The following is a 25,964-nucleotide window of genomic DNA, read 5'->3' on the forward strand; positions in this document are numbered from 1 at the left end:
ATGGTTTTATTTTCTAGCCATCAGCTGAGTCCCTATCACACGGGGCCTGTGCAAAGACACTTCGGAAGGATCTGGAACTTCCAATCCCTGGCCGAGGAACCCACGGCCTCTCGGGGTTTCTCGCAAATGAGTCGAAGAGCTGCTGCTCATCCTTTTCCCCGGTGACTGCGGCAGGCGCGGGCCAGCTCCCTTGCGAGGAGGCCGCCTGGGCCCAGCGCACCCCGTCCGTGAGCAGGGGCAGCCCCTTTCCTCTCGGACTCACCTTCCTGGGGACACTAACCCAGGTAGTCATGATAATTACCCCTCCCCCCCAGCCCCAAAAACCTCCATGGAAGCAGTGTGGGCGTATTTTCATTTCTTTATTAGAAAGAGGCCTCTACACTATAGCCACCTCTCTCCATTACTTTACACATTTTTCTTTTTCTTTTCTTTCCCCTTAGAATACTGTACAGCTGACACAAAAATTCCCAACGCAGGAAAATACAAACTGGCATATTAATTGGAACAAAATCATATGAAATAACAAAGTGAAATGTCTGTCAATGGTTTTAATTACAGTACAAACAATATAAATAAAGCATCGTTGAGTCATGGTGGAACATAAACTGGCTGAATGAGGTAATATAAAAACAACCCGCCCCACCAAAAAAAATCAAGCCCAACTCTGGATAAACCCCAGGCTGCTCTTCCATCTTCTGTACATGGTTATTTACAGAAACAGAAAAACGTGCTCAAGGTGGGCAAAGAGCCGGCCCTCCCTGTGCCCTCCTAGAAGTGCCCCTCCAGCTCCGCCTTTCACCTGCTCAGGCTCCACTTTCGGAAACACACCCCCTGGCCTGGTGAGACCTCACTTCAATGTCACAGACCAGAGAGCGCAGGGCTGTCTGGGGCAGGAGGTCTTGCCAGGACCCTGCATGGCTGTGCCTGGGCCGCTGTGGCCGACTGGCCCAGCCCTTCCCCAGCCACCAGCTCCTGGCCTCCGGGAGCTCCTGGGAGCGCCTTTGATCAAGGGCACTTGGGGTCCTCCCCAGCAGGTGGGGGTGCAGCCAGGCAGAGGCTGCAACATGGAGTGGTTTTCACGGTTTGGAGAAGGCCTTACTTCTAACACTAAGCTGCACGGGCTGCCATCAAGCGGTGCCTACCCACTGTGGAACAGTCCAGTCCCCCCTCATACCCACCTGTGTCCCTGAAACAGTTGTGGGCAGGGAAGTGCTGGGGCCTCTGGGGCTGGCCTGGGAGGCGTGTGGCGGGTCACCCGAGCAGTGAGTGAGCCCATGTCCCTGGGCGGGCCCCAGCTCACGGCCCACTCGGTCCATTCTGCCCTCCCACCCTGGGGAATCCGGCCAGGAGGCATGGTTCCCCCGGGCTGCTACTGGAATGCCAGTCGCAGGGCCCCACTCCGTGGCCACTGGCTGGGCTGCCACCAGGGTCTCTGCAAGAGGCCTCTCACTCAGGATTGCTACGTGCGGGTGTTACCCCGGGGGGGAAAGGCCTGGGATGAACTTCAAGACCTAACGCTCAACGTACACACAAGCAATCACCAACGGGTGGCCTCTGAGGGCTGTTGAACCTCTTCTTTACAAGGGTTTTTGAACCCGCTCAGATATTCACTCCCCACACCAGTGTGGACACCAGGGGCATCAGGGCATAATCTGATCAGGGGCAACTGCTCCCAACAGCCTGTGTGTGAAGGGGCTTGTTCCATCTGGAAGATTCCCCAAATGCTCTTGCTTCTTATTTGGTTCCTGTCCTTCACCTGCTCCTTGAGACAAAGGTGGTGTGGTTCCCACTGACAAGGGGCACAAGATGCGTCCTGACGGACTTTGACAGGTGGGTCTCTATCATACAGCTTGACCATGAACTTTGGGGGCTTTCTCTACCGATGCCACTTGCCAGGCCAAGTATAAAGCCCTGGCCAATCTCCTGAGCTCCTGAGGGCACCTCGCCTTGCCACTTGCCACATGGTTAGGAGCCCGAGATTGTCTGTCCATTTCACCAAAGCAGCTCCCACCTGCACCCCTACAGCCTTCAGAGCCATGGTGGGTTCCTGTGGGGCATCCCTGCCCCAGCCCTGCCCACCTCTGGGCACCGAACGCCCTCTGGAAGGGATGAGGGCCTCAGACAAGGTGTTTATGCCAACCAGGGGCAAGTGCCCAGACTGAATGCTGCCATTTGAGAGCAGGACAGCACCTTGTGGATGGAACGCAGTCAGGGGAGGCTGTCAGGCTGGTGGGCGCTGACCCCTCGCTTTGGGGAGGGTATTTACTCCACTGGGGACACTGAAGTATTTCTAGAACTTGGGCATTTTAAAAACCACAGATTAAAAACTGACATTTGGTTTTATAGAACCCCCTGGTGATAAAATGTCCTCTAATATCAACTCGGATCCAAACTGGAAAAAAGTGATAATCTATGTTTAAAAAGCAGGAGACATCCAAAAGTAAGCAGGGAATCTATACATACTGTTTAAAAAAATCTACTGAAGGACAGCATTTCTCCTCTAAGGGGAAGAACTCTTGTGCTTTGAAATACTAATGGCTAAGTTGTTAGATGTGAGGTGAGGGGTGTGGGTCCAACACGGGCTTGCTGGCCCTGAGTGGCATCGTCTCTTCCATCATGAGGTCACAGCACTGTTTCCACCTACTGCAAGCAACCGTCCCCTCCCCTTCTCTCTTCTGAATAACTGGTAGGGATTTGACACTTTCACTGGAAGGCAGCCTGATTTAGAAGCTTGACTAACAGGGGACCCTTCGGTGGCGTGGGGCACAGAGCTGAGCAGGGACAGCTGCCTCCTCTCAGCACGCCATGTGGGGGGCGGGACCCCTAACCCCCTACCCACCGGAGCAGTGCACCTGGGGATCCTGGCCGGGCCATCCACACCAAGGAGTCACTGGCCACAGGGCTTCCCAAGTCCGAAAGAGAAACACGTGGCTAAAAACTGCTAAAAGTGAAAAAATGCAAGTCTTAATGCCAAAGGCCCTTATTTAGCTTTTTGGTGAAGGATGAGGGTGAAAATCATTTGGAGATGGGACTTCACAGCACGGGAAACCCATGTTTGAGGCAGTTAGAAATGAATTATATTTCCCGGGAAAGGAAGATGTGTATCTTCAGCACATTTCTATTTGAATTCCTTCCCGGCTGCTTTTCAATTTCTTTGCTTGAAGGACATAAATACAATCCAGGGGAGTTCTAGAAAAGTCACGCTGACCTTGTGGGCTGCATGAGGGATGGAGCAGAGCAGGTGCTGGGGGAGGGAAGCGGCCCGGGGGCGGGGGTGGGTGATGGATTTGCTTTCTAATCCTTCGCCTTTTGAGAAGTTTTTGAGACCCAATCACACCTCCCCTTAGAGGACTGATATTGCTGCAAAGTTTCTGAACATCCCTAGGTGGGACTGTGACTTTCTCTGTCTTTCCAGAACTTTCTAAATGCAGGGAGGCAGAGTTGGGAGGGGTCCTTCCTAAACACCAGAAAGACCGGCACTGTTGGAGCCAGAGGGACGCAGGTCACCTGTGAGCGCAGCTCGGGCTGGCGGCCGGGCAGGACCCAATGGCCACTCGTGGGGGGGAGATGTGTTTACCCAGGGCAGGCACGGGCCCAGGTGAGCGCCGTCACTGAGTGTGAGGGCAGTGCCAGCGAGGGAGACAGGGCGGCTGCGGAGCCTACAGCCAGTCTGCAGGCCAGGGCGCGGGCCAGTGAGCTCGGACTCTAGAAGGAGCACTGGAAGGGGACCGATGTGTGAGTCACAGCGGCCTCCCAGCGATGGGAAGGTGGCCTCTGTGGGCAGGGAGGCCTGTCAAGCAGACAACCAGGGCGAGAGAGACAGATGGGTTGTCCTGGGCCTGAAGCAACACGAGTGAACGCCACGAGGGCGAGACTCAACCCTCTCTTGGCCTCTGCAGAATCAAACTCAGACTAAACAGTGGAGGATGGATTTCGGTCAGTGGCCGCTGGGGGCTCAGTCTCTGGGGGAGGGGGACTCTTCAGGCCAAAGACACTGTTCCCAGTGCCTGGGGCGGCACACAGGAGGGCTGGAGGCTCTGGGGAGGGGCTGGCAGAGCCACCTTCGCCTCCCCACCGGGCGCCTGCTGAGGACGTGGGGCCAGCTGGGGGGCAGCCTCCCGGGCCTGTGCTCTGGCTTCAGTCCCATCAGCATTTCTGTTCTTAATAAATGCTCCCGTTTCCTGAGCAGCCAGCCCCTGGCCGGTGGCTGGCTGGCATTTGTCACACTGGTTCCAAGCGTCATCAGGCCGTGCAGCGCCACCCTGGTTTCACAGACCAGGAAAAAGAGCCCGTGAAGCTGGACGCTTGCCCAGGGCGACAGAGGAGGGTGGGGAGCCAGGCGGGCCGGCTCTGCCTGGTCCCAGGGCTGTCCCTACTCTTTCTCACCGGAGTGTTTTCCCTAATGTACCGCAGCTCCTTTGAAGGCGTAGGGAATGACCCTGAATGCATGCGGATGCCACAACACTGGGAAGACCCGTGCCTACGGGGCATGGCGGAGCCCGGGGCCAAGCAGGCCTGGTCAGGCTGGGGGGAGCTGTGGGAGAGGCGTGGAGCTGCGAGGCTTGGGGCTGGCTGCAAGGGCCCTGGCCGGGCTCACGGCCCCACAGAGAATGTGCCGACCTAGGGGTTCTAGTCACAGGTAATTGGAAAGAGCTGCCCAGAAGCCCTGTGATCAGCAGGCACGCCACTGCCTTCACCTGCTTGCTGATAATGGCATGTAGCACGCACTGCTTGTGGGACCAAAGACCCCAGAACACATCACCCACCCTCGAGCTGCGCATCTCCCGGGGGCTACAGGAGACAGCGGGGACCACAGACCACGATAGGGGCGCCGGGCTGGGTGAAAGCCACCTGTCCACCCCAGCACTGAGGCCCACCTGTCCTGTGCACGGTCAGAGCCAAGGGCGTGTCCCTCCCACTGGGGCAGGGTTTCCACCACCACAAGAGGAGTCCAGCGAGGTCTGTGGCATGTCCCTGTCCCCTGTGGGTCACCCTCATATGTGACAGCCTGCGTGCAGGCCTTCCCCAGCAGGTGGCTCTCATTCAAGGATAATTTTAAATCTGAGTAGAAAAGGTTAGGTGATTATGCAGTGGTGGTTTCTCGTGTCATTGTCACTTCACTGAATTCACACGGGAGTAAACAATGGAAACTCGACCTCCTTCCCTGACTGGGTATTTCCGGCCCTGGCCCTTGGGTCTTGCTTCCCCAGCCCTGGTATTAGGCTTGAAGGCGGGAAAGAGCGCTGTCAGTGAGGAAAGGATTTCCAGTTTGACACTGAAATACAACCAGATTAACCGCCAGTCGCCTTTATGATGAAGGAAACCCCTTAAAACGCACTACCACCTTCCTCTGCTGCCAAAACGCAGTCTCAAGAAAGCGGGCTGTCTCCTGCAGCAGATCAACATGGCTAAAAATTGTAGAAGAGAGAAGGGTCGAGTTTTCTGAGGAGGAATCAATGCAGTCCCCGTGCCCGAGGGAGGGAAGGGGAAAGAAACCAATCTGGCATTCAGGGTGTGAAAGGCTAAGTGAAAAAGAAGTCATTCGGGAAAATATTATATTATAAACACATATAATCATATGTACACACTCATATACATCTCAAAGAGAAGCCTTACAAGGAGTTCCTTTTCTTTTCAAAAGAAGGCTTCACTGTGATAAAGCATTCCTACCGTGGGAATCAGCTACGATGAAATAATTTAAGAGTTTCGTTTGTACTGTATCTGCGTTCACTACATAAAGTCTACGCTATAGGCTGTGAGGCGGATGTGTTCAGCTGGATTAGAACAGTGGTGTGTTCTTCAAAAATAGGCAATGACTTTTTTTTCTCTATTCACATTTAAAATAACTACACAGTGAAGAAACACAGAATTCAACATAGAGTGGAGGGATTATGGACCTGAGGTCAAGGCTCTCAGACTTGTGGCTTCTGAACCCGGTGTTCCTAGAAGCCGCTGAATCCCACTTGGCTGAGTCAGGTTAGAAATGTCCATGAAACACTGACCCACATATAAATTCTGTGTAAAGCTTTATTTTATTCCCCAGTTACTTTAATTTTTTTTTTTTTTAAGTGGAAGAAGAGGAAAGACTCTTACAAAATAGAAGGATTAATATTTGAGAGCAAGGGACGTCCCTGGGGGCTGCGGGGCGAGGTGCCCGGTGTTCCTATGCCGCGTCCCTCCGTGTTGTCTCCGGAGGTGGCTGCCCTCTTCCCCCGCCATGCTGCTAAAAGGGCTCCAGGCACAGCCACCCCCTCTCATTTTAACCTAGAGCATCATGCCTGGCTTTACTGTTGGGCCACCACACTGAAGGCAGCTGAGGTCTGAAGCAGCCCCATGCCAGGTCAGGGGGTGTACTAAAATGGGGGGTCTGGCCACCGAGTCCGAGTCTTCAGGAAGCTCAGAAGCCAGTGTGAGCTGCAGACCCGTGGGCCGCTGCTCACCTCTGCCTTTGCAAACCCCCCGGGGCTGGCAAAAGTGGCATCAGATCTCAGTCACACTTTCCGCACTGTGAAATCCCACGCCCCCTTCCCCTCTTGGATATGCTTCCGTGTCTTCTTTTTCTCTCTCCATTTTAATAAGCAAATTGTACCACCATCTTATTCTGATATGTTCCTCTTTAAAAGCTGTATATCACATTAATGGAAGTGTTTACTGCTGGGAATATTTTCCATGTACAATGATCTGTAACCCCCTTATCTCAACTAGTTGCACATTATTAGTTCACATCCAGTTCAATTTATAAATTAACAGAGGTGCCATTTGTCTGTACAAAAATCAATGCATATTTATGAACTTCTTTTATTCAAATAGATTTTCACACATCTTATCTAAAGACATAATACAGAAGCCTGTGTGACTTGGGCAGCACGGCCCAGGAGTGTCTGAGACCCAACACATCCCCTTGGCAAAGGAAATAAAGGATCTCTCGTGTTTGGAGAAAACAGCCTTTTAGGCATTTACTTAGTTTACCAAATGTACTCAAAATGCTATTGTTAGCTGACATAGTGATCTCCTTTTGAATTTCCAAGTTACTCTGACTTATTTTCCCAGTTTGTTTCTGCACCAAGGAGACTGCAGTCAAATAATACTCGGCAACTGATTTCCTCTCTTTGCACTGAAAAATTAAACAGATACTAAATTATGACAGTGAATTTAGAAAGGAGGGCTCCAAGGGCTCGGGAGAACATGTCTGGGATAATATGATGCTTCTAAGAGTATTGCAATCACATCGTGGCAATCATCAGAGCGTGCTGCGTAACTACCTCCTCGGCTAATATGCTTTCTTCTCGGTGATGACTAATCATGTTCTATTAAACAGCGGTAATGCTGGAAGAACTCAACTATACAAGTGTAATGAAGCCAGTATTCTCCCTGGACAGATTAGCTACAACTGATTTGACACATACCATCATAGGGGCTTCAAACCCGACAAACTCTGCTTGCTTCTGATTTATGCCGTCAAGCTCCTCGGAGAAGAGATGAAATCCAAGTGTTCCATTTGGTAGAGGTGAAATGTACTGATGTGCTTAACTGCCAGTTAAGGAGAGTTACCCCTTCTCCTTGCTCCTCGCCTCCCCTCCCCCTCGTCCCCGTGCCTTGTGCCATGCTCTGTCTAGGGCCACCGGATGAGGGTCCCTCCCCGTGTGCTTCAGCAGTGAACCAAGGCCCGGCGGTCGCTCCCGTTTGTCGTTTAGGGGAGTGTATGAGAAGGGATCGATTCTGCGGCCTCCTGGCCTCCTCTTCGCCCCTTGAGGACTGTCAGGTTTTGTGATTTCACGTGGGGTGAGGGTGGGTGGGGGGCAGGCGACCCCCGGGAAGCGAGGGGACGCGACGGGACTCACGTGTCGTGGCTTCCGAGGGAGGGCGCGGCCGCGGCGGCGCTCAGATGATGGTCGGCACCCTCCCGCTGCTGTTGTTCCGATCGTTGTTCCTCCTGGACAGGTTGGGGGTGGCCATGAGCACGAAGCGCTCGTCGGGGCAGCCGTATTGCAGCAGGACGCCGATGCACTCCTGGCTGGGGGCCTGCCGGGCATAGGCCAGCGCCGTGTTTCCGTGGGCGTCGCGGGCCATGACGTCTACCCCATACTGTGGAGGCGACAGAGGGTTCTGTCAGCGTCGGGGGGCAGGGAGGCACAGCTGCCAGGGATGGGACAGGAGGGGACGCGGCACGCAGCTCGAGGGAGCACAGGTATGAGCCACCCACCCGGGCACGGGCTATACAGATGAGCTGCGGGGGGGAGATGGCCCGGCAGGCAGCACCAGGGCCCACAGCGCATTCTTTCAAGGAAAGAGCGTCCTTTTTGCAACTCAAAGCCCCTCCTCTGTGCGGTAGGAAAGGACCAAGGATAACTCTAGCTTCACTGTTTCTATTTTCACTTTCCAGTTGTAAAACATATGTAAACCATAATCAGTTTTTTTTTTATCTCAGGGGCAATTCATTTTTCTTACAGGAGAACATGGCTAACACATAAGCGCACAAGAAGAGTCGTCTATTGTCTCGCTATTCAGAGACAATCTTGGTTAATAGCTCAGTGTATTTTCTTCTAGTGGTTTTTCTTTGGATCTAAATGCAAATATGCATAACAGCTTTCTGCCGCCCTTTGATGGGGACCCATGTGGCTGAGATCCCAGATGTGTGTGGGCAGCCATGGCGTGGGGTGCGTGAGATAAAACACGCAAAAAAAAAATTTTTTTTTTAATGTACTGTGATCATTTTCTCCCATGATTAAGAATTATTCCAAAGCATGACATGTAACAGCCATATAGTATTCCTCTATATCAACATAATGCAGGAACTTTGATCTCAGCTGCTGTACATTTTGTTTAAAAGTCGACATTGGCACAAATAGTGCTGCGATGTACATCTCATGTCTAATCTTTCCAAGGGTCTCTGGTCGGGGGGGGGGACAGTGGGACACTAGGTAAAATCACACAGTCATTTTTAAAGCTTCTTGCTCTTGAGAAAGGGTCCCTGACTTCTGCTTCCAGCATGGTGTACGTGAGTGTCACCCCTCTCATCAGCTGGACCACTGTCTTTAACATAAGTCTTGGCCAATTTGAGAGGGAAAGATGGTAAGCAATTTGCTATGGACTGAACTGTATTCTCCCAAAACTCATACGTTGAAGTCCTAACTCCCAGGACTTAAGAATGTGACCATATTTGGAGATGGGGTCTTTAAATAGGTCATTAAGTTTAATTGAGGTCATATGGGTGGGGCTCTAAGCAATAGGTCTGGTGTTCTTAGGACAAGAGGAAGGGACTAGGGCTGCACAGGCACAGCTGAGAGGCCACCTGAGGGTCAGGTAAGAAAGCGCTGTCTGGGAGGGGGGAGGCCTCGGGAGAAACCGACCTTGACCTCACTTTGACCTTGAACTTCTAGCCTCCAGAACTGTGAGAGGAAATAGGTGTCTGTTGTTTAAGTCCTCCCAGTGTGTGGTATTTGGTGAGGGCAACTGAGCAGACTGATACACGATTATTAAAATGAAGCTGAAAATGTGAGTGTTTTGACATCTGTGCATCTAATTCTTCCACCACATCCATTACAAAAGTCAGATAAAAGCGTGCAGAAACTGGCCTTGTTCGCAGCTGTGTTGCAGTGACCTACCTCCTGCCTGGGGTGGAGACAGAGGAGCCTCTGCTGGCTCCCCAGCGGGCCAGCACCCTGCTACCGGTCAGCACACGCCTCCCTCCCCACCCAGAGGCCCTCTCAGCAGGCAGCTTTCTGCCGCCCTCTGATGGGGACCCATGTGGCTGAGATCCCAGATGTGTGTGGGAAGCCATGGCGTGGGGCGTGAGGGCCTCTCAGAAGCAGTTCCTGGTGCCATGGTGGTGTGACCTTCCAGGCTTCATGACAAATGCTTCCACAGAAACTTAAAAAATAATTGTCCCCAGCAGCAGTTAATCAGAATAGTCCAGAAGCCCTCTGACAAACTCCTACCACATCAAACCTCAACACTGTGGCCTTAGTATTTGTGTTAAGTGAATGAAAACCCCAAAGGTTTGGTAATGGGAACCACGTAGTCCATCCGGCCTTCATCCTCCCTTGCCATCCCCCCACCAAAAAGGAGGATGATGGGATTGTTCTGTAAAGGAACAAGAGGAACACCACTCGCCATGCGTGACCTGCAGGCATCATCAAAAAGATAACCTCTGCAGACACCAGCAAATGCCATGCAGAGGCCAGCTGTCCCTTCCGAGGACATTCCTGACCTCACTCCTCCCTGTTATCAGACCTTCAAGTGGGGCTGTCACCCAGGCGGGCCCAAAGGGCAGGGGTCTCCACACCTAAACCCCCAGCCTCTATTTGTACTGTTCCCATCTTCAGACGAGTAACCACTGCCCTCCACCATGAAGATGTGTGCGGAGCAGAACCAAGTGTGTGTAGGCGACCTACCCAGATCAGGAGCTGGGCCAAGACCACGTTTCCCTTCCGGCAGGCCAGGTGCAGCGCCGTGCGGCCATCGCCCTCCCCGCAGGTCTCGTTCACCTCGTCCCGGGAGCCGTGCGCCAGCAGCAGGATGACTGCCCGCAGGTCTTCGTCGGCGGTGGCTCTCAGCAGGTGCTGGCCGAGGGACAGCTCTGTGCATGGCAGCGGAGCCAGGAAGAGCTTCTGCTCGTACTTGGCCCGGATCCAACGCTCCTTCTCTTCCCTGCAAGACCCACCAGACATGTGCGGTCAGGACTGGCAGGACAGCCAAGGAGGGAACCCCCGGGCCCGGGATCCTGTGGTCTGGGGGCATCAAGAGGGAAGAGCAATAGCAGGCGACAGGGAGCCTCCTGGGGGAAAGGTTCACCTACGGTTGGCAAGGTGGGGTCCCCACTCAGCATCAGCACCAGCTGGGAGCCTGCTGGAATGTGGGTTCTCCTTCCCCAGCCCCCTAAATCAGGAAGTTTGGGGGTGTTTCAGCAAGCCCTGCGGGACCTGATGTCCTGGGGTGAGAATCTGAGATGGAGGCCCACGCCTTGAGCTGCCACATGGCCTTTTTTAGTTTTACTGCAGGACAGATGACACAGGCCTGGGGCCCTGACCCCTGTGGGCAAACAGCAGCTGTGGGTCGGGATGAAAGGACACTGGCTGGAATCTGGGGGTCGGAGGCAGGATAGCCAGTGGGCTCCCTGACCTGGGTGTGACCTTGAACTCTTAGCTCTCCCCTCATCGCCTGGTGCTTCTAAATGTTTCCAGAGAAAGTCTGACTACAGGCCCACACGGAAAGGGTGGAGACCCCCGTGGGCAGGCTTAGGAGGGGAGGCACACTAAGTCAGGACATGCGATTTTGTGACTTCTCTGGGGGCCGGGGGAAGACAGAAGCAGAGAACGTCAGGCAGTCCTTGGGTGACAAAGAGCGGCTGGGCTTCCTGAGGGGAAGTGTTGCAGGGACCCGCCTAGGTGACAAGGCAGGTGGCCCCCTCAAAGGCCTTGGAAGGTCCCAGGAACCTGGGGTGCAGGGAAGAGGATGAAGAGCGGGAGGAGGGTGGGGACCTTGGGGTTTAGAGAGTGACTGCTGGCGGCTGTGTCCCTTCCCCCAGCAGCACAACCTGCCGGAATGAGCTGGGTGGTCACGACAGAAGCCCCCACCGCTCCCCGGGGGTGGACGCTGCCTGTGACTTCTGGAAGGAGGGCTGCGGAGAGTGTGGAGGTGCAGGATGGGAAGAGGCTAAGGAGAGGCCACGCGGGGCACCCGCACCCCCAGAGGCAGGCCTGGTGGCGTGTGCCCAGGAGATGGAAAACAGCCCAGTGGCCCTCAGGGTCCTGGAGCATTGCCAGAGGGAAGACAGGTACGAAAATGCAAAACTCTGAGGTGAGATTTCACAGGTGGCTCTGGAAATGGGAGAGCCTGGGGACAGAGAATGGCGCTGCTGGGCCGGACAGATGCTTTCTGATGACTGGATGAGGAGCAAAAGCCCTGCAGAGAAGTGGCTGTAAGGACCCCAGGAGATGGGGGGACACCTGGACACACATCCTGAACCCCGGCATTTTCCCCAGGAGACAGTTGGGGGGGGCATAGCTACAGATTACACAGGGTAATCTCTGAGGGCCTCCATGACACTCCAGAAAGAAAACTCATCATCCGTGACATTGTTCTTCCTCAGTACAAAGGCCCGTGTACACCTTCCACCCGTGTTTACCTTGCTCCTAGTGACCCAGTGTCGGGTTAGCCCTAATCTGTTCTTAAATACTTAGGCAAACAGAATCTTCCAGGAGTAAATCTGGATTAGTTTTGCTTCACTTCCTGGTACATGCAAGTGACCCCAGGGTGACCTCCGACCCTTTTCATTCGGAGATCTCCAGGACAGACACTCAGCCACAGCTGAGACCCCACGCCAGCACCCACCCATGTGGCCGGGCGGCAGGCTGCACACTGTCCCCACTTGGGCTGAAATGCCAGTGAGTCTCAGAAATACTGGGGTTGGGCGAAAGACAAAACCCCCAAACTGCTGGTTTGGTGTTATTTAAAAACCTTATTTAAAATGTATTCAACATATGTTGATGCAGTTCATAAATCACCAAAGACAAAGAGCAAAATGCAAATTAAATGGAAAGGGACAATGATGAAGGTCCAGACTTTCAAGTCACAATTGGTGAGGTCTTATTTTCTGGTAGGCATTAAAATCAGAACTGTTTTATTCTGCTCCGGGTGATTTTCATCCTCACTGCCAAAGCACCCAGGGATGAACCAGAGAACTGAACATGGTACCTACTGTCCTAACACGTGAACAGCCCAGCCAGAGAGGGGGGGACAAGCCCATTGATTTGGAATCCCTTCCTGCTGTCCGTACGTCCTCACGGGGAAACGGAGGTGGCCCTCTGTCCTCCAGTCTAGTCACCCCATTCACAAGCTGGCCTGAATTCATTGAAATGGACATTCTCTGAATGACTATTGCATTTAAACTATTTTTTGCTTTTAAAAATTAGTGTTGTTTATGTATATAATAAAGGAGGGTCCAGGTTTTGCAGGGCTGAAAACGCGTATGATTTCGGGAGCCTTCTTCAAGAGAAATACTTAGTTTTATGTATGTGGAACCAGGAACAGGGCTTGCAAGAGGCTTTGGAAGGCCCCAGGCTTCGGCTTCGGCTTCCTGCCGGTCCACCCGGGACACGGCAGGACTTGGAGCGGGATGACTGTTACTCGTATGGGCTTCCGAGCCTCCACCGACTTGGATACAGACAGCAGGCCCCGCCCGGGAGCCACCCCGAGGGGCACCCCGAGCGCACCAAGTTCAGACCTTCACGTGGCCTTCTTGGTGGGCCCCGCCTCCCCCGCCCCAGTCCACACAGCAACCCCCCCAATGAGGAGACCCCGAGTCCGGCGCCACGTGGCTTTCATTCTCTGCCGGAACGGAGGCTCTTCACCTGAACTGCCCGCGCTACTGAGGAACAGCAGCTTTCGGGGCTGGCGTGGGGGCCCCGGTGGGGCTGCAGGGATTTTCTTCAGATGCCAGGAGGCAGCCAGGAAGTTGAGGGAAGCCACTGGGTTTCGTGCCTGCTGCTTCTTGCAGCTGCAACCCAGCTGGGAGGAGCGGAGGGCCCCGGAAGGGCATCCGAGTTTCTCGGGGTGCTAATTCGGCAGCCCCGTTCGCGCACTTATTCTTCAGAGTCCGTTTCCTGCGGCGTCGCCCGTCCCCGCAGGCCGGGGAAAGCTTACTTCTGGGTGCTTTCTGCGGCGGCCAAAGGGAGGGAAAGAGAATCAAAACGGAGCTAAACGAAAGGTTTCTGGCATCCGGGTTCACGTTCCTGCTTTGTTCTTAGACTTGAACTTCTGTAACTTCTTGGACTCTCCTTCCCTCACCTGCAAAATGGGCGCAGCGATGTCTACAGCAGGCACGTGGTGTTGGGACTGAGGTCACATGTTTGGAGGATGTGCTGGCCACCCATGGTGGTCTTCCTGCAAATGGCACCTGCTGGCGTCATTACACTTGAAGAGAACACCATCTCTAAAGATCTACACTTGTCTCAAGCATACAAGCTCGCCCGTTGTGGTGGTGAGTATGACAGAGGGGTGCTGGTGGCACAGGGTTGGGGGTCAAATGCCTGCTGGATGCTTTAAGGTGTCTAAATCCTGGCTGTCTATAAATAAGAGCTTCACATGGTCAATGTGCTTGGCATGGTGAGAGGGCCCAAGACCAGGGGCCTGGACAAACCCATCGGTGTCCTATAAGCCCCCACCCCAACCCTGCCAGAGGGCAGAGGGGCACAAGACATTGGGGCGAGGGGTGCTCAGCTGATGTACACGCCCCCATGGCTGTTGGGGTCTCTGGGTCCCAGTAAGGTCAGCCCCTACCTGCCGCCTGGAGATGTCTCAAGTCTTCCTGGATATTGTGAACTGAACTGTCTCTCCCCCAAACTACATGTGAAGCCCTGACCCCTGCTGTGACTGGGTTTGGAGATAAGGCCTCGAGGGAGGTGATTAAGTTGGATGAGGCCATTAGGGTGGGGCCCTAATCCATCAGGACCGGTGTCCACACAGTAAGAGGGCGAGACACCGGGAGCTCTGTGCACGCAGAGGACAGGCCGTGAGAGAGTGCAGCAGCAGGTGGCACCCGCAAGCCAGGAGCAGGCCTCACCGGAAACCAGCCCTGCCACCTTGACCTTGGACCTCGACCTCCCTCCAGAACTGTGAGAAAACAAACTTTTGTTATTTAAGCACCAGGTCTGTGGTATTTTGTCAAGGCAGCTAAGATACTGGACAACCATGTTCCCCATCATCCTTAGGTGGCTTCTGTGCCAACAGTTAACCCATGGAAGACGGACTCTGACAATGACTCCCTTTCCACGAGAATGTTCTGTCTAAAACCGTTCACCCTAAGGAACCAGGATGCCAAAGCACACATAGTGTAACTGTTACTCCGATATCCCAATCCTGCTTGTGGGATCCCCGGCTTGTCTTGGCCGCGCCCTTCATTTTCCCCAAGGAAGGCCAGTTCAAGAGCAGTGCCGCCGGCAGTAGATCACCTCACCTCATTCCAATCCCCTGGAGGCCCTCTGCTCACAGCCTCTGTTGGCTAATGAGCTAAAAAATGACTTATTGGCATGGCTGGCCGTCAGCAGAGAGGAGGAGGCCCCGCTCCTCATTTGAGCCCCGTGCTGACACACCTTTAAATAAATCAGCCACTCGGGAGAGAGAAAATGAGAGAACGGGCAACTAATCAGGAGAAAGACACTGAGCCAATCCCCCAAATAAAAGGAAATGATGCAGTTCCGGGGTGCAGCAGCAAACATTCTCTTCTCTTCCTTCCTAAAATGGAACCCTCTTTGTAGGTGGCCCCCATCCCCCCTGGGGCGCTGTCCAGGAACCACGTGGTGTGTGAGCCACAGGCCAGCCAGGGACTGAGCACAGGTTAGGGGACCACAGGCAGGTGGGCCCAGGTCACGGGAGCTGTGCATCTGCTGAATCTTACAGGGGCTGCTAGACACTGATGTGCTCCAGTGCTGCGGCCTGACGGTCAGGGCTTTGTGACCCTTGACCTTGGGGGTGGAGCCATGGAAAGGCTCCATACGCCCCCGAGACAATCCCTGGGACGTCTCCCCAGGATCTGCAACCTGCAGATTCAGTGTCTGCCAAGTGCAATCAGCTGCTGGTACCCATGACCAGCACCTGGCCCAGCTGACGAGGCGGCCTCCACGTCACAGGAGTGCCTAGACTGACACGTGGAGGGCGACGGTGGCAACGGTGACAGTAATTCCCGCTAACGCTGGGCTCTCAGGGGACCTGGAGCGCGCTATGTGTCCCTGCGAACAGGCTAGTATCAAATGCTGAGCAGAATGCACGTGTGATGGTGCAGTTGTGACTCTTTTGGGAAATCATGACAAAAAGAAAAAGCTTTGGGAAAAAAGCGGGGGCCAACTTTGTTCCAAGTTTCAGAAGTGGGGGACAAGGGTGGAGACCCTGGAATTGACAGATGCGGCTTCTCCTTTGTGGATCAGGGAGGCCGGGCTGGGAGGACACCCTGTGTCGTCCAGGCAGGACGGGCTGTGGCATCAGAGGGAGGCTCCCCGCCCAGCCCAGGCCTCCCAGACGGGCTCGGGGACCCGCTGTGGCCAGGAGCTTGGCCGGGCCACCGCTCCCCTCTCTGCGGAAGGACAGACACTGAGCTCCCTTGCGCCTGCATGGGCTCAGGGTGGGGAGAGCAGAGGCTTCCTGAGTGAGCACGTGCCGATTCGGGTCCCGTCCTGCCCGCGGGGCCTGTTGTACAAGCCAGTGACGCCCAGACACCTCACAGCTCACACAGGGATGATGACAGAAGTGAGAGTCAAGAAAATAAGGTCAGGACGGGGCAGGGACAGAAATGAGCATCTGTGTTTGCAAAAGGACCCGTGCAGGGCGTGGCTGCCGTGGAAAGGACCCCGGTGGGGCCGACCAACATGCACGAGCACGAGGCGCTGTCTTGGGTCTGGGGGTCTGATCCTGGGGTGAGGGCCACTGTGCCTGGTGCTGGCAGACTTACTGCTGGGCTCAGCTCTAGAGGCTGGGATGGAGGGGTCAGGAAGCCAAGACTGCCACCAGGGCAAGCCCAGCCACGTGCCACTGTGGCAAATCACGATGACAGACAGGGCAGACAACTGCAGGGGTTCATCTGCCCCCAAGCAACTGAAGGTGTCATGGGAAGGGATGGGATGGGTGTCACCAGCCTGCGAACTGCCGGATCCTTCTTACCCCAGTGAGTGGAAACATTGAAGCAGGCTGCTTTCTGTGTGCCAATTTAGGACACTGCCCTCAACGTTTGCTGTTGTGTAATAAACCGCAAGCCTTTCTCATTATTTCTCCCTCTTTATTTACACTTCTGCAGGATCCAGGTGATGGGCTTTTGGTGATTAATCCACAGACATGCGTTTATATGCAAGTGAAGAGTCACTGTTAAAACAGCTGGCCTGTGTTACACAGACTAGGAAGAGCTTCCCTGGTGGCAGAGTTGATATTACTAAGTGCTTATGATACGTGATACGTCAGCCATGGGCTGAGCCTTAAATTATCTGGTGTGATTCTGACGACACCTGGAGAGGGAGGTCCTGCTCTTACCCCCGTTTAGAGGGGAAGGTGAGCCGCAGAGAGGTGACGAAGGCCGTTAGAGCTGAGCAGCAGGCCCCGGAGGGCACCTCCTCTCAGCTCTCTGCCTCCAAACAGGGAAGCTTGACCCCATGGGCATGGCCACCGTCTGGGCTGTGGGGCTCCTGATCCTCCTGTCTGGCAAGAGGACTGACCTGAGTCATTTCAGAGAGACTCTGCAGTGAAGCCACCCCAAGGGCGGCACGGGCCGCACGCTGGCGTTTCAGTTCAAATTAATCAAAATAAAGCAACAAAAAGTTCAGTTCCCCGGGACACATCTCATGCGGGTCAGGTGATCAGCAGCCACATGTGGCTGGCAGCTGCTGTCTTGGGCAGTTCAGATGACCTAGAATGTTCCCCTTGTCACTGCAGGTGTAGAACTTCCCACTGTCGCAGAGAACAGCATGATCTAGACAATGCCAGCTTTCCCCTCCCAGTTTTTTCTTACCCAGAATTACAGAGGAAAAAACATAAATACAGAATGAAGGGAAATCACAAACGTGGGGAAAGGAGAGCAGTGCAGGGACCAGCACTCGAGGCAGAGGTGCAGTGACATGAGGGGCCCGGGTGCCAGGCCCCAGAGGGGACCTCGTGCCAACAGCGGCAGTGCCCATCCCTGCAGCCCTGGCAAGGGCTTGTGGTTAGTGAGGAGCAGAGTGCAGTACGCGTCTCACAGACCCTTGGGAGCATGGAGAGCCGAGCAAGACTCACACTGGACGCGGGCCGACCTCCTTCGGGAAATGCCACAGGGCCCCCTTCTCATTCCTCACACGACGGAGGCCTGCAAGGAGGGCTCGGCAGGCTGCCAAGGGGTGACGGGGTTAATGGGTTGGATTCCCAGAAAAGCCAGTTTTTCACAAATAACCCTGAAGCTTCGGGGTGGCCTTCGGCACCTTTTTGTGGTGCTCCAGGAGACGTGTCTTTAGGAGCACAGACACGGGACAGGTGACCAGACCCCCTGCAAGTCCCCGAGGGGCCCACTGTGGCAGGACTAATGGGGTTTTGGGGTGTTGGGAAGAGGAGTCCAGTGGTGGTTTTGGCCTCGGCTTCCATCTCCACAAAGGAGGTTTTCCTTGCCCATCTGTAACACCCCGAGTGGGCACGGCCCTTCCTGGAAGCCCCTCCCCTAAGTGTTCAAGGGCCACAGCTTGTTTTGGTGCCTGTTACTTGTCACACCTTTTGGAAACATCTTTTTTTGCCCCTCATGGGATGGGAGAGGATTTTTCAAACTGATTTTAAAGGAGATTCTGTAGCAAAGTGTATGGGAGAGGAGGGATACCCTCAGGGGTGAAGAGGGGGGGCCAGGGGGGCTTACCCGGGGACCAGCGGAAGAGGAAAGAAAGGGCCTGCTAGCAGCAAGGAATTTCCAGAGTGTCTTTCTGCCTCAAGCAAAACAGGAACTAGGAGGGCAGGCATGGAAGAAGGGGCTGGAACAATATGTTAGGAAAACAGAGGGGGCTCCCCCTCACCGCAGGGGAAGACCCCGGCCCGCTGCAAGCTGAGCGCGGGGCCGTGGGCTGCCCCTGGCACGCATGCCTTCTCTCCCAGCCGTGTTGCTAAGGGAGGACGGCCAACAAAGACCGAGGGATATTTATTCCTTAATTACCAGAAGCTTTTAAGAAACTGGCCACTGTAAATACCGCATGCGGAGAGCGGGAGGCAACGGACAAGGATTTATGCTCATGGGGCAAAGACAAAATAAATATCCCGCCTGACTTCTGATCAATATTATGAGTGTTTTTGCCAACCTGCAGGGTGTTTTATGAGCTCGGAGGAACAGAAGAGGATCATTATTAATTAAATAAAGTCAACTGTACTAGGCTTATTACTTCTGTGAGCCATAGTTAAATGTGCTGGGCTGTTGGCGCTGGGGGCAGGTGGGGCCGCAGGCAGCTGCCAGCCCGGGCAGCCCAGGAGGGCAAGCTCATGTCCTCACGTCCTGTGATGCCAGACCAGCGTGCTGGTCACCATGAGTGGGGCTTGGTCTCGCCCCGACACCTCTGTCTGAGGTTCATGTTGAGAACCTGGAGCCCCCGTGCTCTCATTAGCAGGCACTCGGCACCTCCCAACACCTGTCTGTTCAGAACCTGACCAGGCTGAGCAGAATATTCCAGGATACAAGCAGCAGTGCAAATACGTCATCTGTCTATTTTGAGGCGACCTATGGGGGCTTTACTGGGAAACCTCAAAGCAGGCATAAAGGAGACGTCCTGCTGGGTGACCAGCTCGTACTGGTCTGGGTGGGGGAAACATTCGGCTAGTTTATGAACAGAGCCCAGCTCAAACCTCACAACCTGTCAACTGTTCATGGCGTGCCAGGTGCTCTCCAAGCCCACGCTCACAGGGAAGAAGGGACCCATGTCTTTACGGGAGGGCCACGGCGGGCCCCGGGCCCCTGGGCAAGACACCCTCCTCTCCTGAGGCTTAGTTTCCTCTCTGGAGAGGCTGGGCGAGTTAAGGGCCTGCTGACTGTGACGTTTAAGGCACCACAGGAGAGGTGGTTGGAGAAGTGGTTGTAAATGATGGGACAGTAGGTGTTCACCATCTCCTGGGGGCTGGGTGAGCTCCACACTGTTGGGCACCTGGACCTTCCTCTCACGGGGTCTACTCAAGCCAAGGCCTCAGCCAAGCTCCCTGTTTGGACTAACAAGTCTGTAACACAGCACTGTACCCCAGGACAGCCACAGGCTTGCAGCTTTCAACCTCCTGGGACCGGGTACACCCCCACTGCCATCAACAGAGGCAGCCAAGGGGCCTCTCTGGGTCTGAGTCTTCAGGCCTACACCCGCGCCAGCTGCAGACACCATCCCGCGGCCACCAGCACCGTGACAAACAGAGGTGGAACCACTGCCCCAGCACAGGCCGTCCAAGAGCTGCCCACTGCCTGCTGAGAGCGACCTGGCCTGGTCTGCCAGGCTCCATTCACAGGGAGTTAATCCCGGAATGGAAGGATCTGCTCCTGTTTACTCTCTGGCCCCTGGAATCACATCACAGAGCCCAGAGCCCATCAGCCTCAGACCTTCCACTGCTCACTTGGGAGACGACCAGGCGACAAAGGGCAGGAGGGGAGGCAGGGCCCAGGGGAGCACTGACCAGAGTGGGTGGGGGGTGGTGAGCAGGGGCTGGCGCTGGAAAGGGGGAGCCAGGTGCAAGGGCAGCCCGAGGTGGAGGGTAGCAGAGACCGGGGGCACTGAGAGCAAGTTAGAGGAAGTCTGACTTTAAGGGAAATCACTTCGGAAAATTCATTACACCATTAGAGAAAGACAACATTCAGATCGTTCCAGAAGCAGCCGAGATATTCTTATATTCAATGTTTACCCCATCTTTTCATTGACTGTGAACCAACACGATGAAACACGGAAGCTGAACGGAAACCTCACCACGGCCCCACCGCCTCAACGCACGCTTCCTCCTGCTGGCTCTGTGCTCTCTCGCCGCTTTCTACTCGCAGACATATTTCAGCTTGTTGGAATGTTAGCATGGCACCTTTATTATTCTGCACAAAGCTAGTTTGACAAATTAAGTTTGTGAATTAATTTGCAAATCGAGTGATGTTTTTGCATAGCAATCACAGTTAAGCAACTGTAGTCACGCACATGCTGGATATTTCTGTACTTCACCGTTGGAAAAAATATGAACAACTGTTTTAAAGCATAAATCCCAATAAATCTGTGCTGAGCGAGAGGGAGCCTCAGCCAGTCAAGTGAGGCGGTCCTAGATTCCGTGTAATGTGGCATGAAACGGGATGCACCTCGGCGGCCCTTGCGGCGGCCCTGGTGGTAGGACCCCCATCACAGCGAATTAAGTTCACCATAACAGTGGCTGATGGGATCGGCTTTGGAACATATCGCATCATAAACAGATAAGGGAAGAGAAATGGCCCTTTTCCTCTGCTCGGAATACTGTAAAATGGATGTAAGCCTTCACTGTATGTGCACCAGTGCTCTTTAAACATCAGGGAGCGGAAACTCCACAGCTCTTCTTAAACGAAAAAGCAAGGGGCAAGACGGAGTGATTGCAGAGGGCCAAGCACGACCTGGTGGTGTCTCAAAGACCTGTTGACTAAGTGGTCATTAAACACGGAGAGAGAGGTGGTGCAGGCTACAGACTGGTGAGACATGTGGAGTGACACACAGCTCTGAGTAGGTTTCTAGTAAAAACTGCCAGTGGCTTTAAGAATTACAGTCCAAGGTATTATTACATTTTTTTAAAGACATAAGAGTATTGATTTTGAACAATAAACAGTCTTCTTAATGTAGTTTTGCTTTTAATTTGGGGTGTGTGTGTGCTAGAAGGGATTGGAATAGTCACATGGTTCCTCAAGGGCAAAACAAACAAAACAATACTAACAACAATGAAACAGATTTTAAAAGATGAAAAGTATTTCAGAGGGTATGCAAATGAAAGCTATTTAAAATGAATTTGCATGTTACCTTTTTTTAAAATATGAAAACAGAGAAACATGCTGAAAGACACTCACAGGAGTAACAGTCAGCTTTACTCACACGTTCTGTACACTGGGGATGCCTGCCAGCAACCACTCCCACCAGCCAAATGAATTCCACTCCAATGTACTGGTAACTGAAAACTTTTAAAGACCAGATACACCTCTTAGGGAAAACTTAACACATGAATAATAGCTGGGTTATCTTTCTCCCCTAATCTTAAATGTTAAACATATTAGACCCAGATCTACACATCCACTAGGTACTATTTTGCCCAAGTTTGGTCACGTAGTGGTGGAGCTGACTTTGAGAATGATTCATTGTGCACCTATATATGGGTTCTCTAGAGTAAGGATAGCACTGTTCTTTAACAAGCTGAAGTTAATTCTTTCATTAAAACCACCAAACACCTATCTGACTAATGGGATCAAGAGACAGAAACTTGTCTGATGTTTTATTTTCCACAACTGACACAGAGTTTAACTTGCCCATGTCATTGTATCTGATATCACATTAAAATTCTGTCCAGTTTTTTCCTGAAGAGGAAATCCTAGAACAGTGGTACAGAGAAGACCTCAGGGGTCCACCAGCAAAGGGTGGCTTCACACGGTGCAGCCTCCGAAGGGACCCATGTGGTTTAATGATCTGCTGTCACTGCCTTGAGGTTCCTGATAATTACTGACCAAAGGCCCCAGGGTTTGATCTTTCACTAGATCCCATCAGCCTCTAGCTGGTACTGGAGAGTCCAGTTGCTTTCAAGTTTTGGTTGGTGGCCAAACTACTGCTGGTCCCCTGAGAAATGGCAAAATACCAACAATGCAGAGAGGTTTTCATAAAGCTAAATTTATGGACTTGTGTCATGGTTCTTTTCCTGATGTTATCTGGATGCTAAAATGTCCTTTTTTGAAATGATGGTGACAGTAAATGATTTATTTTATGTCTTTAACTCTACAAAGGTAAGAGCCAGCTACCCGCCATCTACTCCCAAATATATTTTAAAACCTGACCTACCCGGAAGCGCCACTGACCCAGCCCCCCGCTGCGGAGGGCGCTGCCTAAGTGGCAGTGCTTGCTGCTGCAGCTGGGGGGGCCAGGGGGGCTTCTGCTCCTGAGCCCACGCTCTTGCCTCTCTGTTCTCATGCATCAGGATGCTCAGGGGCCTTTAAAACGGGCTTGTAGAGAAAACGGTTTCATCGAGACAGCCAATACTACTTAAATGTGTCCAAAATCCAGAATCTAGGAAAACGTATGGCAGTTCCTCACAAAATTAAATACAGGATTACCATACGATCCAGCAACCCACTCCTGCGTATACACCCAAAGGAACCGAGAGCAGGAAGGAGGTATTGAGAGGAGAGACGTGTGTTCATAGCAGCAGCTGAAACATGGAAGCAGCCTAAGTGTCCATCAATGGAGGAATACGTAAGCACAAGGTGGTCTGTCCATTCAACAAAACATTATGCAGCCCTGAAAAGGAATGAAATTCTGACACACGTTACAATATGGATGAGCTCTGAGGACACTGTGCTGAGTGAATAAGCCAGTTGCAAAAGGACAAACACTGTATGATTCTCAGACAAGGCACCTTGCCCTGAGTAGTCAGTTCACAGAGACAGAAGGCAGAGCGGTGGGTGCCTGGGAGGAGGGGCAGGGGAAGTGGGGACTTAGCACATAATGATAGGGTTTAGTTTGGGAAGATGAGAAAGTTCTGGTAACTGAATGGTTACCAGGTGGTAGGACAGTGTGAACACACTTAATGCCACTGAAATTTACACTTAAAATAGATTCACCTGGTAACTTTTATGTGCATACATTTTACAGTTAAAAAAACCCCAGAATCTGTGTGCTGTGTGGTTCCTTCACATAGACACCACTCTATGGTTCTCTGAAGTTGTGTGTCCAAATCTTGAAGGTCTATATTATTAAACCCAAGGAACTTAAAATATAATTCTATTGTCAATAATATGTGGTCCACATTCACTAGTCACTGAAGAATCCCGAAATACCCTTTAGAGCTGAACTTTCCCTCCAGCCCAGGAATCACTCAGTATGGACGAGCTGCACCTGGCCATCCCATCTCTTCCACAGCCCTGAATCTAACAGAGCTGCTCCTCCTTTAGCCCTTCCCAGACTCCTCCCCTCTTCTTGGTCTCTCATTATGTGGATATTTTTGAGGAGTCCAAGATATTTCTACTGCAGAATGTGCTCCAATCTTGTTTTGTCTGGTTTGATTCTGGTCACACATATTTCTGCAAGAACACAAGGCAGGTGCCACGTGCTTTCCTTACATCAGGTCGGGAGGCACGGAGTGGGGGGTGGTCCCGCCACTGGGTCTGAGCGCATGGTGAAAGCACCAGCCCCCAGACCTGTCCTCTGTCCAGAACCTTCTCCACTTGGTAGCTAATGAGTGATCTGGGGGCTGATACCCTGAGATGACGAATCTCCTGGTTCTTGAAGCTCTTTCCCCTAGCGTGGGAGCAGGGGCTGAATCAATTATCACACTCTTGGATGCGAGACGCCTCGTTCCTCCTCTGTTTATTATTTGGTATTCTCTGTAAAGAAAAGCTGCTCCCTCCCAACTTTCTGGAGTATCACCAGAGACTGTAAAAAACAAAGGGTGTCATATAACTGATGACTGACATTCTCTTTTGGAAGCTCATGTTGTTTGTGTGGCCAGAGGGGGCCCCTTCAAGCCGCCCCCTGCTCCCTCCGACACGTCACCCTTTGCCCCTGACAGTCCGGCGCTCTCTGACACGGCAGCGTCTTCCAGGCCTACCTCATACCTCCTGAGCTCTGGAATAAGCCACTTCCCTAGGGAGCCCGGATTCTTTTCATGGAAGCCACCACTTACTGCGCTTTATTTTCTTACTTAACATTTGAGGTAATTGTGGATTCACATACAGTTTAAAGAAATAATATAGAGAGAGTCCATGCACCCCTTATCTAGTTTCCCCAAGGGTGACACTGTGAACTACAGTGCAGTATAACAAGCAAGGTGTCCTGATGACACAATCCACCTATCTTGTTCAGATTTTACTTGCAGTCACTTGTATCTGAGCGTGCGTGCATCCAGTTCAGAGCAGTCTTATCACATGGAAGGTCCTGTGTCTGCCACCAGTCAAGACACAGAATGCTTCCATCCCAAGGGCTCCTCCTGTGTGTCGTGACACCCCACCCCCTGCCCAACCTCTCCATTTCTAACCCCTGGCAATCACTACTCTGGTCTCTAGCTCTATCATTTTTCATTTCAAGAATGTTCTGTCCATGGAGTCACAGAGCATGTAATATTTTGGGATAGGCTTGTTTTCACTCTACACGATCCTCTGGAGACCCGCTCAGGCTGTTGTATGTGCCACCAGCACCCTCGTTTTCAATGCTGAGCGCTGTGCCACGGTACAGGGGGCCACAGCTGGTGGAGCCGCTCACCCGTGGAAGGACCCTGGAGCTGCTTCCGTATCTGGCTGTTACAAATCAAGCTGCTATGAGCATTAGTAAAAGGATTTTTGGGTGAACTTGCATTTTTCTTCCTTGGGATAAATGCCCCCAAGTACAGGTGCTGGGTGGTATGGAATGTGCAAGTTCAGTTAAGAAACTGTTAGAATGTTTTCGAGTGGAAACTACCAACTTTTTAAAACGTTTGATAAAACCAAATTCCATTATGAGAAAGAAACTGTGAGGGCCCTTAGGATTTATACGAATGTCACATTGCCTACATTTGGAGAACACGGTGTGCCTGGTAACCTGGGGCAATGGAGACTCTGCCTTCACCCCTCCAAGATTCCCGGACAGACAGGTACAGGTGACTCCCAATCCCTTTCTGGATGTAGATGGGACAAAAATGAGTAGATATGCAAATGTGTGTGTAGAAGACCTGTGGCAGAAGAGATGGTGTACGGGGATCAGAAAGGGTGTTCGTAAATATAATCATTAAGTGAGGACTGAGTTTACCAGTTGGCCAGTAAGAATATGTAAAGTGCTGTCTCTGTTAGTTCCCAGGGAAAAAAAATGTGATGCAATCAACAAAAGTCTGAACAACTGGGAACACGTTGCAGGAAAAGGGCCTCCCACATCCCCGCCACAAGATCTTGGCCCGAACGGGGGCCTCTCGCTTGCCTGGCAAAGCCGTTTTTCTTTTCCACACCTCTCTCCCATCCCTTCCCAGTCTCTTCAGGGGCACATTTGGAAATTATTTAAAAAAGATAAAATGCCTCTAATCTGTTACCAATTAGAAGAAACATGTGAATATTATTTTCTAATTTGTGACTCCTGAGTGTGTGTCTCAAACACCAGAGAGAAGTAATTGAAGTAATTGTCGGCTCCTGAAAATTTCTATCACGTTTCGAAATAGAAGGGTGGACGTGTCCTCTGTGCCTGATACGCCCGAGGGCTGAATGTATCAGTAAGAACATCAAAGCGCTGGAGAGGAACAGGCACAGAGCTGCCTCTTCAGCCTGCCTATCGGGGGCCTGAGCAGCT

General features: G+C 52.7%; 1 protein-coding gene across 9 annotated transcripts in view; it reads right to left on the bottom strand.

Annotated features, from left to right (window-relative positions):
* Positions 1-340: 340 nt before the first annotated feature.
* AGAP1 (ArfGAP with GTPase domain, ankyrin repeat and PH domain 1) overlaps positions 341-25,964 on the bottom strand; it is a 523,790-nt gene continuing 498,166 nt past the window's right edge. For all 9 annotated transcript variants that reach the window (XM_036901061.2, XM_036901059.2, XM_036901063.2 and 6 more), the window contains 2 exons: positions 10,395-10,650; positions 341-8,085 (listed from right to left, as the gene is read on the bottom strand). In XM_036901061.2, coding sequence (XP_036756956.1) covers positions 7,882-8,085; positions 10,395-10,650 — 460 coding nt within the window. In that variant the 3' untranslated portion in view covers positions 341-7,881. The remainder of the gene's footprint in view (positions 8,086-10,394; positions 10,651-25,964) is intronic.

Source organism: Manis pentadactyla, chromosome 6, assembly GCF_030020395.1.
Source record: "Manis pentadactyla isolate mManPen7 chromosome 6, mManPen7.hap1, whole genome shotgun sequence".
NCBI lineage: Eukaryota > Metazoa > Chordata > Mammalia > Pholidota > Manidae > Manis > Manis pentadactyla.